This window comes from Condylura cristata, unplaced genomic scaffold (assembly GCF_000260355.1).
Source record: "Condylura cristata isolate star-nosed mole 26May11 unplaced genomic scaffold, ConCri1.0 scaffold00042, whole genome shotgun sequence".
Lineage (NCBI taxonomy): Eukaryota > Metazoa > Chordata > Mammalia > Eulipotyphla > Talpidae > Condylura > Condylura cristata.
Genome location: NW_004567143.1, coordinates 4,490,914 through 4,503,490, shown reverse-complemented (window position 1 = coordinate 4,503,490; position 12,577 = coordinate 4,490,914). Strand labels below are relative to the sequence as shown.

At 67.2% G+C, this 12,577-nt stretch overlaps 1 protein-coding gene across 2 annotated transcripts in view; it reads left to right on the top strand.

The window, feature by feature from the left end:
• The first annotated feature begins 795 nt into the window (after nt 1-795).
• The window catches only part of SMARCD3 (SWI/SNF related, matrix associated, actin dependent regulator of chromatin, subfamily d, member 3), a 23,473-nt gene continuing 11,691 nt past the window's right edge, over nt 796-12,577 (top strand). Inside the window, exon 1 of one of the 2 annotated variants that reach the window (XM_004694424.2) lies at nt 796-1,031. In XM_004694424.2, the coding sequence (XP_004694481.1) occupies nt 993-1,031 (39 nt within the window). In that variant the 5' untranslated portion in view covers nt 796-992. The remainder of the gene's footprint in view (nt 1,032-12,577) is intronic. The other variant, XM_012733894.1, reaches the window with a different exon arrangement.

Here is a 12,577-nt window from a genome sequence, read left to right as displayed (position 1 = left end):
CCCTGCCTGGCACCTTCCCTCCTCCCCTGCCTGGCACTTCCCTCCTCCCCTGCCTGGCACCTTCCCTCCTCCCCTGCCTGGCACCTTCCCTCCTCTCTGCCTGGCACCTTCCCTGTTTCCACCTGGCACCTTCCTCCCCGGACACCTCTCTCCCATTCAGATTTTCTCTCTGTCTTACACATTCCTGTCTTTCTTCTGCCAACCCGGGCTGCTAACCTCCCCCGCCAGCATCTTCCTCTCCTCATGGACTCCACTCCCTCAGCCTTCTCGGAGCTGCCCCAGGGCCCACACCTCTCATGACCCTGCTCCATTATCCCCCCCTTACAGCACCATCTGCCCTGTTTGACCGCTCACGCCCCACACCCTGCCCCTGGCCAGGGCCTCAGCTTTCACATTGGGTTCTGATCCCACCCAAGGCCTTCCTGGTCTTGATAGCGCCCCTGGGAGGGCCCAGCTCAAGCCAAGGACACCCGAGCAGATGCCTCTGCCTGCCTGGGGCTCCCTGGGGATGCCTCTGGGCTGCAGACATCACGCAGCTCCCACCTGGCCTGCCCACCCTGCCCTTTACCTCCGGTCCCGGCCTCTTTTCACCTGCAGTTCAGCCCCAGAGCTTGCTCTGCCTCAGGCCTGGGTCCTGTCTGGGTGCTTTGCTGTCCTGTGCTGTAGATGGGCCTCGACTGTGTCCACCCCATGCCCTTCCTGTGCCACCCAGCCCTGGCGCGCACCTCAGCCCTGGCCTTCCAGCTCCCCTCCTGCCAGGCCCCTCTTCAGAGAGTGGGCCCCTCACGGCCCGTCCCCTCGGGCTCATCTGGCCCCTGAGGCCCAGCCCGAATCCGCCTTTGCGGCTCAGGGCCCGGCCCCGGCTCCCCTCCCACTGCCCTCTTCTTTCAGATCCTGCACAGAATGGCCCTTGGTGCTGCAGGCACAGTGGGCTCTGGGCCTGGGTACCGCCCGGCACTGGATGACTCCCCAGCTGCAGGACCCTGCCACCTATGACTCCAGGCCTTCAGCACCCACCCGCCGTGGTACAGGTAGGCACTGCCTCCCGCAGCCAGGAGCAGGCGCCTCAGGGCCCCTGGGACTGTGGTCTGGGCATCTGCGCATGTGCCAGGGCTCCCTCTTGACATTTCTGCACCTGCTGGGCCGGTGCCAGTGTGAATCAGCCCCTGCCCGTGGATGGCAGCTCTGCCCAACCCTGCTGACACCCCTCCACCTTTCCCTGCCACTGGCCAAGTCTCTCAGCTCCCTGGCCCTGCCTCTCAAAGCCAGCGAGACCAGGTACACGTGAACCGGCAACCAAGGTTTTGGACCAGGTGAAAGGAGCTTGTTCCGCTCTCCTCCCGCCCTCGGACACCTAGACGCACTCGTCTCCCCAACGTGTGCGGGTGGGGGTGCACACCCATGTGCACCCGTGCGCTGCTCGGTAGAGCTTGCTCACCCTCGCACAACTTGGGCTCCTAAAGCTGAGGGCACACAGGCTCCGCAAGCCTCTCGAACCCTTCCAGGACGCAGGCAGGGGCTGCTTTTTGAAAGGAGGGGCCGGGGCCTACTGCAGGGCCTCTGAGCGCCGGCCCCGAGGTGCCCCCCGGCAGCCCTCAGCTCAGAGGGGCTCTCTGTCCATTGCACGTGAGTTGGACCTTCCCGGCTGCCTCCCGGCAGAGTGAGCAGCTAGCCGGGCCCGTGTCCTGGTGGCTTCGGGCACTCTGAAGGAGCATGAGGAGGTTCCCAGCCGCAGAGGGAGGCCCAGCCCGGGAGCCCAGCCAGCTAAGGGCAGGGCTTGGCGCCAGGTCTGAAGCCAGCGCCTGGTGGGAGCTCTACCTGCCCAGCCGCATCTGCCGCTCTGGCCACCTGCAGGTGGGAACAACCAGCGACAAACCAGGTCCCTGGGGCCCTTGAGGTGTGGGGGGCAAGTGCCGGCCCAGGGAGCCTGCAGCCCAGCAGACTCAGGCCTCCGCGCTCTGAGGGAGGCCCCCCGAAACCCTGCCTCGGGGCGGTGCAAGTGGGCTCCCAGCAATGGAAGGGGGTGCGGGCTGCAGTGGGGGCCCGGGCTGGGTGATTAAGGGTGACTTTCTCCGCTTCTTCCTCAGCAGGGGCGGAGCTGCTGCCTGGCCCCCTGCCCATGTCCACCCCTACCCCTTCAGCTGGGTTACTCCCTGAGTGAAACGTGCTTGTGGAGGATCTGAGCAACGCTGGGTGGCAGCGAGCATGATCACTGAGCAGACCAAGGCGGGGAGTCAAAGGCCCCCCCAGGGGTGGCGTCCCACTGCCCCGCAAGCTCACGTGGCCTCAGGCTAAGTGTGGGCCGGTCCTCAGCTGACAGGGGTCAGTCTGAAGCGGAGAACCCTAAAGAAAAGGTGCGGGCTGGCGCGCTGCACTGGGTCTTCCTGGACAACGAGGCGTTCTGGGGTCCGGGGTGAAGGCTGGGCTGGGCAGGGGCCGGCGGAGAGGCTCTGGAGGCACCCCGGAGCCCGGCCCCACCTCCTGAGTGTCGCAGGCCGCAAGGGGTTGGTGCGCTGAGCTAAGGGGGCGCCCCAGATGCGGGAGGTGGGTGTCCTGGGCTGCGCCGGCCCCTGCTTGCAGGAGGTGACCACCCTGACGGGCTGGGCCGCGGTGGGCCGGCTTGGGGAGGCTGGGGCTGGGGGCTGGGGTGCGGGCCACGGCGCAGCCCAGCGGCAGCTGGCCCCCCTCGCCCCCGCCCAGTGAACAGCATTCCTCCTTGGGGGCCCTAGGAAGCGTCGAGGCGAGCTGGGGCAGGGGGCGTTTCTGGCCTGCTGTTTCGGAGTCACGCTAACGTGAGGTCGGCTTTGGCTGCGAGCGGGCGCGTGGCCGGCCGGAGCCTGCGCTTGGCGCGCGGCGTCATTGGGATGCCGACGAGCCCGCGCTGTCTAGACAGCTCGCTGGGTCTGCGCCGGGGTGCGGGCCCAGCACAGCAGCTGGAGGCTGCCTCCCCCGAGCGAGCGCGCTGGCGGTGTGATTGCAACTGTTAGCGAGCGTTAAGTGAAGTGGGGAGGTAATGAACTGGAGGTGTCACGGGAGGAGGGGGTGTCCGGGGGGGCCCACGGGGGAGGCTGAGCCGCAGACTCGGAGCGGCCGGCAGGCCCTGGCAAGGGCTGCCGGCGACCGCAGCCGGGGGGCTCAGCCTGCTGCTGTGGTGCCAGCGGAGGGGTGCCCTGGGCCCCCCACCCCCAGTTCTCTGCCGGTGGGGCCTGCTCGGAAAACCGTAGCAAGCAAAACCTGCAGCCACCGCCGGCCTCCCCGGTCAAACGCGGTCCCGCGGGGAAGGTCCGGCCGTGCAGGGCGCGAGGAGCAGGTGGAGGGCGGCCCCTCCAGCCACCCCGTTCCGGCACGGTCTGCAAAGCCACAGACGGGAAATGGGGACCCGGGGACAAAGCCCCCAGACCCCGCCCAAGAGGAAAACCGGTGGCCCCTGACGCAAAAATCAAACACCTGCCCGAGCCCGAGATCCAGCGTGCGCTGCGGCTGGGAGTGAGTGAAGCCGAGGCCTCGGCACCCTCCAGGGTTGCCCAGGGCCGAGGCGGGGCTGGCCATAGCCGAGAAACCTTTGAGCACAGGAGAAAAGCTTGCCTGCCTCCAGGAAACACGTTAACGTCCACACACTTCCCATCAGTACCGGGCGGCAGGAGGTGACCCTTAAGTGGGGAGATGGAGAACGGAGCCCCACTTTCGGGGCAAAGTGAAAGTAGAGCCCCTCAGCTGGCCGCCGGGGCGGGCTTCGGTCAGCGCCTGGTCCTCTTCTGCCAGGTCCTGGACCCCCCAGGAGCGTGTGGGGTGGCACAGCAGCTTGGCGGCGGGGTGGGGGGGCGTGGGCTGAAGACAGAGGCCCCCCAGGTAGAAGGCCCTCACCTGGGGCTCGGGAGCAGGAGAGCTGGGCCCCCTCCTGCGAGCAGACACCTCGAAAGGGAAGGGCCAGCACTGGGGGGACAGTGCACTGTCCGGAGGGGCTGGACAGTAGCTGTCAGCCCTCCGGCCGCAGCAGACAAAGCCCGTCTCCCGGAGGGGCAGCGGGGAGGGCAGTGGGGTGATTCCAGAGTCCTCTCGCCTGGGAGCAGAGCCGGCGTTTCCCTGTGACACGTGTGCGACCTCACCCCAAGTGCAGACCTGGCCTCACCTTTGCCCCTGCCCCTCCCCTTCATTTGATGGGATTGCTGCGAGCTTAGCGCCATCTGCTGCTTACTTCCCACATCAACACCCTCTCCCGAGCCGCCCTTGCTCTCCCCCCCACCCACGGGGTCACCCCCGTGCCCCACTTTCAGACGTGGCCCCCAACGCAGCCGGGGAGGCCAGGATGGGCTCGCTCGCTTCAGCTCCTGCCTCACTGAGGGCCTCCAGCAGGCCGCCGGCCCCTCCCCTTCATCGTAAGCAAAATGCAGAGTCTTGTCCGAAACCAAACCCCGTGAAGGCCTGGCGAGGGGCCTGGCCCCCAGGTCTGCCGCCGCCGCCCAGGGCCGGGCCTCCCGCCTCCTTCCAGCTTCTCCTTGGCCAAGACCCAGAACAGGGGCACCGAGGGGACTCGGGGTACCTTTGACGGCCACAGAGGGGGCGGCCTTGGACACAGCACGGGAAAGAACCCCGACTTTAGAACACGGAGGCGGGGGCCCGCTGTCGCCCGCCCTGCCTGGCCGCGCCCAGCCGTCCGCCTCCTTCCCGCAGCTCCGAGATGAGATGCGTGGAGTAAGGCCTGCCCCTTTGGCTTCCCGGGGGCGAAAGAACCAAATTGCAAAATGCGTCCTGAGCTGCTGTGAAGGCCTTGAAGCCCCGTGAAGCTGCGTACGGCGGCCCCTGACCAGGCCTCCCAGGCGGAGTGCGGCCCCTGGCCACGTGGCTGGTAAACACTCAGCTGGCTCCCCACTCGCTTCCCTGCCATTCCCGGCTATCGGCGCCCAGCGCCAGGGGCCCGCGCGGGCGCCCGGAGGCTGGAGGCCGAGGGGCAGGCAGTGGGCAGAGGTGCTGTCCAGGCCCGGCCCGTTTCCCCCTCGGGTGGAGCGAGAAGGCGGTCCCCGGAGTTAGGGCCGAGGCGCAGCTGGCAGGGTCGCAGGGTCGGTAAGCCTCGGACCGCAGACTGGGGGTGCAGACGCTTCAAGGAGGAGGGGCTGATTCGTACCAGGTGAACAGCCGCCGACCCGTGTCTGCTCCTGAGACCAAAGGGAACTCGGCCGTGGGAGCGCGGCGGCGTGGGCGTGTCTTGGCACAGAGAGGGGAGAAGCGTCTTAACCCGCAGGCGCTTGGTGCGAGCCCCCAGGGGCCGGGTGTCACCCGAGTGGACACTAGCCGCCTGGGACTTCCAGCAGGTGCATCTCCGGCACCACCGCCCCCCCCCAGCCGGCAGGGGACGGCCCCTTCAGAGGAGGAAGCAGAGGGGCAGCACCACGGAGCCAGGCCCAGCTCTGACTCTGCGAATCGCCGTGGTCAGGGCCGGACACACCCACCCACCGGCCGAGGGGGCGCCTGGCCGGGGCAGAGGTCGCCGCTGTGGGGGTGCCCCGGGAGGTGGATCTCACAGCTCCGGGGGGTAGAGTCAAAGGCCAGTTCCCCTTTCTATGACGTGGGCCTCGGGGGTCACAGGCACCTAGGGCCCCATCTGATTCGATTGCCTCCCTAAGGACTGTCCCGCTGGAGGTGCTGGGGCCGGGAGCACTGGAGTCCAAACAGGGCGATGCAGCCATCTGCAGAATGTCCTCTGGCGGAGGCCAGAGAAGCCCTCCAGACGCCCAGCACCCTCAACGCTCCGCTCCCCCGGCTCCAGCCCTCCTCAGGCCCGAAGCTGCTCTGCTGCCCGGCCCGCCACGCCCCTCCGCAGGTCGCCCCTCCACAGCCCCCCCCAGAGGGGGCCACCTCAGTCTGCAGTGGGTGGGGGCGGCCCTTCTGCCCTGGGGCGCTGCCATCTGGGCCGGGTCCCGCCAGAAGCCTCCACCCCTGCTGCAGCCTTTAGCCCCTGGGGTCCCTGCCTGGCCCCCCAACTCTGACCCCCAGAGCTGAGCCCGGCTAGGGTGAATGAGCAGCGCTTAAGACAGTCACCCAGGAGGTGCCTGCTGACCTGGGAAGAGAGAGGCAGGGAGGGGAGGGAGCCGGTGGAGGGCCCCTCCTTTCTTGAGACGCCCCCCCCCCCGCAGCCCCGTGGGCCTGTCCAGCTTCCCGAACCCCCTCTCCACAGCCGGACCCCACCATTTCTGGGCTGTACACCAGGCTTTCTTCCAAGCCTCCCCACACACACTCTGCCGTGGTGACCGCTCTCTGCTCAAGGGAGCTCCTGCTGGTCCGAGTAGACCCCAGGCCTCCAGCCGGCACCCAGAGCCCCCAGGGGCCAGCGGAACCATCACCTGGCCACCCTGCCAGGGACCCCACCATTGGTTTCAAGGGCTCCCTGGTTTCAGGGCCCTTCTGGCTGGGGGTTGCAGCACCAGGCCCGCCAGGCCCACCGTGGGGAGCCCTCCGGGAAGTGGGCGGGCGTGGAGGGCAGCAGCCACTGCCCTCAGGTGCTCGCTCTGTGTGGCCGGCGCCCTGCGGACTGCACGTGAGCAGGAGCCCAGTGTGAGCAGCTCCGTGTGCACATGGGAGAGGAGGCTGGGACGGGCTTGGGGAGGCGAGGGGTCCCCAGTGGCTGAGCCGGGGCAGGGGTGCACATGGTGGGAGCTCAGGCCTGCCTGGCCCTGGGGCCCTCCCTGGTCCTCTGCAGGGCCCAGCACAGGGAAAGGGCATGCTAGCAAGGGAGGGAGGCGCTTACTGGCTGGAGATGGGGTGCTCCCGACACCCCAAGCGCCACACAGTCATTCAATCCCAATGTCAGCAACCCCAAGGGTGAGGTCAAGCTCAGTGGAGGCTGCAGAGACCGACCCTGGGCAGGGGTCCAGGAGGAAGAGGACAGGACCCCAGAGGAGCTGGGGCAGACAGGGTGGGGGGCGCTTTGTCAGAGCCAGGCGGCACAGGCTGGGAGGTGCGGGCCCCGGCCGGCAGGTCAGCTGCTCCCTGGACAGGCGGGCGGGCGTTGGTGCCGCCGTGCTCTGACCCCAGCGCAAAGCTCGGCCTGGAGCTGTGGGCAATGCCAGGAGACGCCAAGCCTGCTGGCCGCGAGATCACCCATGACAGACAGGCCTCAAAGACCCCATCGCCTCCAAATCTCACATCCTTTTGTGCGGTCCCCTGAGATCTGTGGCACTGTGGCATAGACGGGGCCTTCTTCTCTTACTTATGTTTAGTTTTGTATGAAGAACTGGGGTACAAGCCAGAGGTGCCGGGGGTGAGAGGACTCCCCAGAGACAGAGTGGGGATCCACTGAAATGCACTGCTGAGGGGGCGGCGGGGAGACAGGAGGGGTCTGCTGCGCCTGGGGGTCACTTTCTGGCCGGGATGGACTCGGGCCCTAGGCCATCAGGAGACCACAGGGAGGCCACCAGGGAGGCCACAGAGAGGCCACCAGGAGGCCACAGGGAGGCCACCAGGGAGGCCACAGGGAGGCCACCAGGGAGGCCACCAGGAGACCGCAGGGAGGCCACCAGGGAGGCCCCGGAGCTGGCTTCTGCCCCTTTCAGCCTGGTTGGGCCCAGTTCTCCAGAACTGCGACCGTCCAGCTGGGCCAGGAAGGCAGGAGCTGGCGGCGAGGTGGGGTGACGTGGGCACCCATTGGGCAGGCCAGGGGAAACCCCTGAAGCCCCCGCCTTTCAGTTTAACTCCGTTTCTCTTTCTGACTCAGCGGCCATTTTTATGCAGGAACCTTCGCAATGCATTTAGGACAGTTCGATGGCAAATGTTTTGGAAATTTGTGTGGGAAACACGCTGGGTGACATTGGGGATGTTTGAGGGTACCTGCTTTGCCTGAATGGGCAGGTCTCCGGGGTCTCCGGGGTCTCCCTGTCCTTCCAGGCCAGGTGCGTGGGAAGGCACAGGGTGTGCTGTGGCTCTTCCCTGCGGCGGGGCATCAGGGAGAGGGAACCCCGGGCTCTCTGGGGAGCGCCAGCCGGACGTGCTGCTCCAGCCCCCGGGGAGACAGGGCCCGAGCATCTCGGAGCCCGGCTGGAAGGCCCTCGGCTGGACGGACGGGTCAGTGTGTGCAGGGCCGCGGCCGGCGGGGCTTCTGGTGGCCACGACAGTCCGGCCAGGGCCTGCGCCGTTCGGTTCGCACATGGCCGGGGCGGAGCTGGCTGGGAGACGGCCTCGTCTGGGGAGCTGGGGCCTAGCCCGCGCCAGGCGCCCGGGCTCGGCCAAAGCCCCTGCTCTTGGAGCTGACTCCCTAAGGGGAGCGCTGACGGGTGGGGGGGGTTGTCTCTGGGGTGGGGCGCCGTGTGAGTGCTGCGGGGAGACAGTCAAGAAGAGGGAGTGTGAGGGCGAGGGAGGGGAAGGGGAGACCACGCTGGTTTTTTTAAAGGTTTGTTTCTGCACGGGCCCTCCCTGGCGCAGAGGGTGAAAGCTCAGCACCGTGGAGCCGTCCACAGCCCCTGCAGCACAAGTTCGAGTCCCCGAAAGGGAGGGACCCGCAGGGCGCAGCAGACCTCTCCTGGCTCCCTGCTGCTCCCCTCAGCGGTGGATTTCATAGATCTGCCTGTTCCCCACACCTCTGGCCTGTACCCCAGTTCTTGTATGCATAGATAATAAGTAAACCTTGTTTTTTTAAAAGATGTATTTATTTGTGCATACAGAGCTGGGGTACAGACCAGAGGTGCAGGGGCTGAGGGGACTCCCCAGAGACAGAGTGGGGAGCAGAACAGGCTGACTGAGGAAGCACACTGCAGAGGGGCGCAGCGGGCGGTCAGGAGAGGGCTGCCTGCCAGGTGGGTCCCCTCCGGGGCCGGCGGGGATCGAACTCGTGCCGCAGTGGCCTTGGCTTCTTAGTGCCGTGCTTCAACCCGCTGGGCCACCAGGAGGGCCCAAAAATAAGTAATTCTCTAAAAGCAGAAAAAAGAACGAAATTTCTTTAAAAAATATTTATTCATGCGTTTAAGAACTGGGGGGAGGTCAGAGGTTGGAGGGTGAGAGGATTCGCCGGAGGCAGAGTGGGGAGCAGATAGGAGGATCCACTGAAACCCACTGGGGAGCAGGCAGAGTGGGGACGGGGGGGAGGGAGTGCGCCCTGGGGGTCACGCCCCAGCCAGGGCTCGAACTCAGGCTGCGGTGGCTGCGGACAGCTTCACGGTGCTGAGCCTTAACCCCGGCGCCCCTGGGGCCTGGCTGGGGTGCGCCCCGTTGGGAAGGCCATCAGAGTGGAAATGTCAGAGGCAGCGGGGGGCCGCAGGAAGAGGGGTGCAGGCAAAGGGACGACAAGCTCCAGCTTGGCCCAGAGTGAGACAGTGCAGTGACCGGACTGGTCTCGGATCAGGGGACCTGTGACCCGCTCAGAGTAGTGGGCGATCTGGGGAGACCTGGGACGTGATGTGATCTGACTCCCTCTTGAAAGGGCTGCTCTGGTCGCCTGTTGGGGGTAGCGAGCTGCGGGAGCCCCGAAGCAGGCTGATCCGTGTCACAGGGAGGAGGGTGGGCGGTGGGGGAGCAGGCTGGACGCGGCTCCCCACAACTGCAGACGTGGGCAGAGCCAACCCCAGGCAAAGAACCGGAGCCCGTGGGGAGGGTTTTGCGCTTGAGCTGCTGATCCAAGATGGGAGCTCTGAGCACAGGGCGGCTTAGGCACGCCGGGACGGGGCAGGGCTGCATCTCGGCACTCAGAGGGCGCTGGGGTCCCCTGACGCAGGACGACGGCGCGCAGGACCCGGACTGTGGGGACGGAAGAGGAAGGGGTGGCGCGAGGGCTCCCACAGCTCACCAAGGGGCAGTGGGGTGCAGGAAGGGGCGCGGAGCAGTGTCTTCCCGGCCGAGGGAACACGGCCGCCCAAGAGGCCGCGGCCGGTCCCACAGATGCCTGAGGACTGGGGCCCCCCGCGGAGCATTTCCAGTAGAATAGTGGGGTGCGTCTGGCGGGCGCTGGTTAGGGGAGAAGTTTTCCGCTGCCCGGCAGCCCCTGCGGCGCGGGGGTCTTCCCAGAGCGCTTCTCAGTGGGGAGATGCCAGGCCTGCAGCGGTGGGGTGGCCCCAGAGAGGGGCCGAGAGCCCCGTGGGGAGCGGGGCAGGGTGGAAGGAGGACGGCCAGCAGGACCCTCTGAGAGGCCATGAGCCCAGGGCGGCGTCTGGCCACATGCAGGTGCTGCTGGGAGGAGGCTCTGGGGAGCCTGGCGGTGGCCAGGCGGGTTGGAGGGCAGGGCGGTCAGCGCCCCTGCTCGGGGGGTGCTAGGAGATGCTTGGACACAGGGGTGTCGCTGTGCTGAGGGGTGTGGGTCAGATGGGGCAGTTTCCCGGGGAGCAGCAGGCCAAGTGCTGCACAGCGTGGGCCCGACGGAAAGGAGAGGGGGCAGACGGCGGGGTGCTTGGTGCGATACTGGGCGGCGGCAGGGGCCGGATGGACGGGGCCTGGGAGATGAGCTGGGCCGAGAGGCGGGAAGGGTGGACGCTGGACCGGCGCGGCGAAGCGCGGAGAGCAGAGAGCAGGGCCCACGCAGACCTGGGAGGCAGCGGGGCAAGGGCTAGCGCCTCCAGAAATGAGGGCCCTGGTGGGGAGTTGCTGAAAAGCCGGGTTGGGGAGCAGCAGCGGGTCGGGGGTTTGGGGGTGGGCAGGGGCGTCCCTGTCCCTGCCCCGCCGGGCCAGTGGGGCTCTGGGATAAATGCCCTTCACCTGGAGAGCTTCTGGCAAGCCCAGCTTCTGGCCCAGGAATGAAAAGGGGCGGTCACGGTGGCGGCTGGTGCTGGGGGGTACCTCACACAGCGACAGCACGCAGGATGGGGGAGAGGGGGCGGAAGACGGGGTTCCTAGGAGGTAACTGAGCCTGGGGTTTCCATGGTGGCTGAGGATCACACCAGAAAGACAGGTATGCGGGCAGCCCCCACGAGAGGCAGGCTGTTGGGTCAGCAGGGGACAGGCTGGAGCGCCAGGGGCCCTGATTCTTTCAGCGCTGAGCAAGGGCCCGTTAAGGTGACGGCATGTGGGAGACCAGGTCCCCTTTGGCTCCTCCTGACACAGGCATCTGGCAGGCCACGGCCCCGAGCAGAGCTGGGGTCCACAGGAGGCCGCCCCTGTCCCCTGGCCACAGCTCCAGGTGGCCAGCGGTGAGGGCTAGACCGGGCCTGCCGAGAGACCTCAGGACGGCTGACCTCCTGGGCCTCCTGGGCGTGGGTTCCCCAGCCCGCTGCCCCATCACGGGAGGTGGGGGGAGGAGGGGGGGAGCCTGAGTCCCCCTGGCTTTCCCGGCCTCTGCCTCGGAATCCAGCCAGACCTGCACGGGGGTCCAGAGGCAGCTGGTCAGTGCAGGGTGGTTGACACACCTCTGCCCCCCCAGCTGATCCACACTTGGGATCCCCCCAGGGGCACCCCCAGGAGTGCCCCCGCCCCAGCACCCCACAGCCCACACTCCTACAGAAACAGAGCAGGCCTGTGTGGCGTCCTTGCGGCCTGCACCACAAGCTGATGGGGTGAACTGCTACGAGAGACCCCTCCATTCATGGCAGCCATGGGAGCGGGCTCGTGGGTCCAAAATGTGCCCACCCTCTGGCCAGCTGCCCCGGGCCCAGCTCTGCAGCTTCAGCTGGTGCCGTGAGGGTGTGTAGCGGTGGGGAGGGGTGTATGTGAAGGGCAGGAAGGGGGGGTCACAGAGCACCCCATTAAGCTGAGGAACCCCACACAGGCAGAGGATTTACTCATTCACCGAACTCGTGCACAGCTTCCCAAGGCCCCTGGGCACCCCAAGGCTTGCCCTGCTCACAGGGGCCCATAGAAGAGGGGTGAGGGCCAGAAAGCCTGAGGGGAGAGTGGCCTGAGGACTCGTCTTCGCGGGAGGAGCTGCCCGGGGAGGAGCTGCCCGTGGGCTGGCCAGGAGCAGGAGCAGCCTGGGAGGCTCAGGACTGGCCCAAGGTCACAGGACCATTCCTGTCTTGCTTCTTCTTTGTGTTTCCATTCTTTCTATCTTACTTGTCCCTGTGTCTGTGAAACAGACACACGGAGGCCAAGTCACACAGAGACAGACACCCCTTATAGTGGCGGGGGCCTGGGGTGTCCTATGGGGGCACAGAAACATTCCGGTGGGGGTGGGGGTGGGGGCACGCCAGTGCCACGGGCCCTGGCCAGGTCAGCGCTGCTGCCGTCTGCTGGCTGAGAAGCCCTCCTGGAGCGGGGTGTGAGGCCTAGCATCCCCTCACCCATCTCTGGGGGTGCGCTGGCCCCAAGGCCCAGCCAGGGTTGCCTGGGGGCTGGGAAGTCAGCCAGGCAGGTGGGCAGGGAGGGTGGGGCATCCTCTGGCGCCCTGCGCCACTGGGGTTCAGTGACTAGAGGAGGGGCTGGGTCTGGGGGGGCACACAGGAAGGGGTGCCTGGGCCCGCAGCCCACTCCTCATTCGCTCTCTCACTCTCTGTGCACAAGGCCGCTTCCATTCCTCCACAGAAAGCGCTATTGGCGGGGTGGAAGCTGGGGAAGGGGGCAGCGAAGCCGTCGAGCAGCCCGGTTCCTTTGTTCGTCCGCGGCCTCCTCCCTCGCCCCTTCCCAGCTTCCTCGCCCCCCCCTGTCCTCCCTTCCTCCGGCCTCCCCTCCC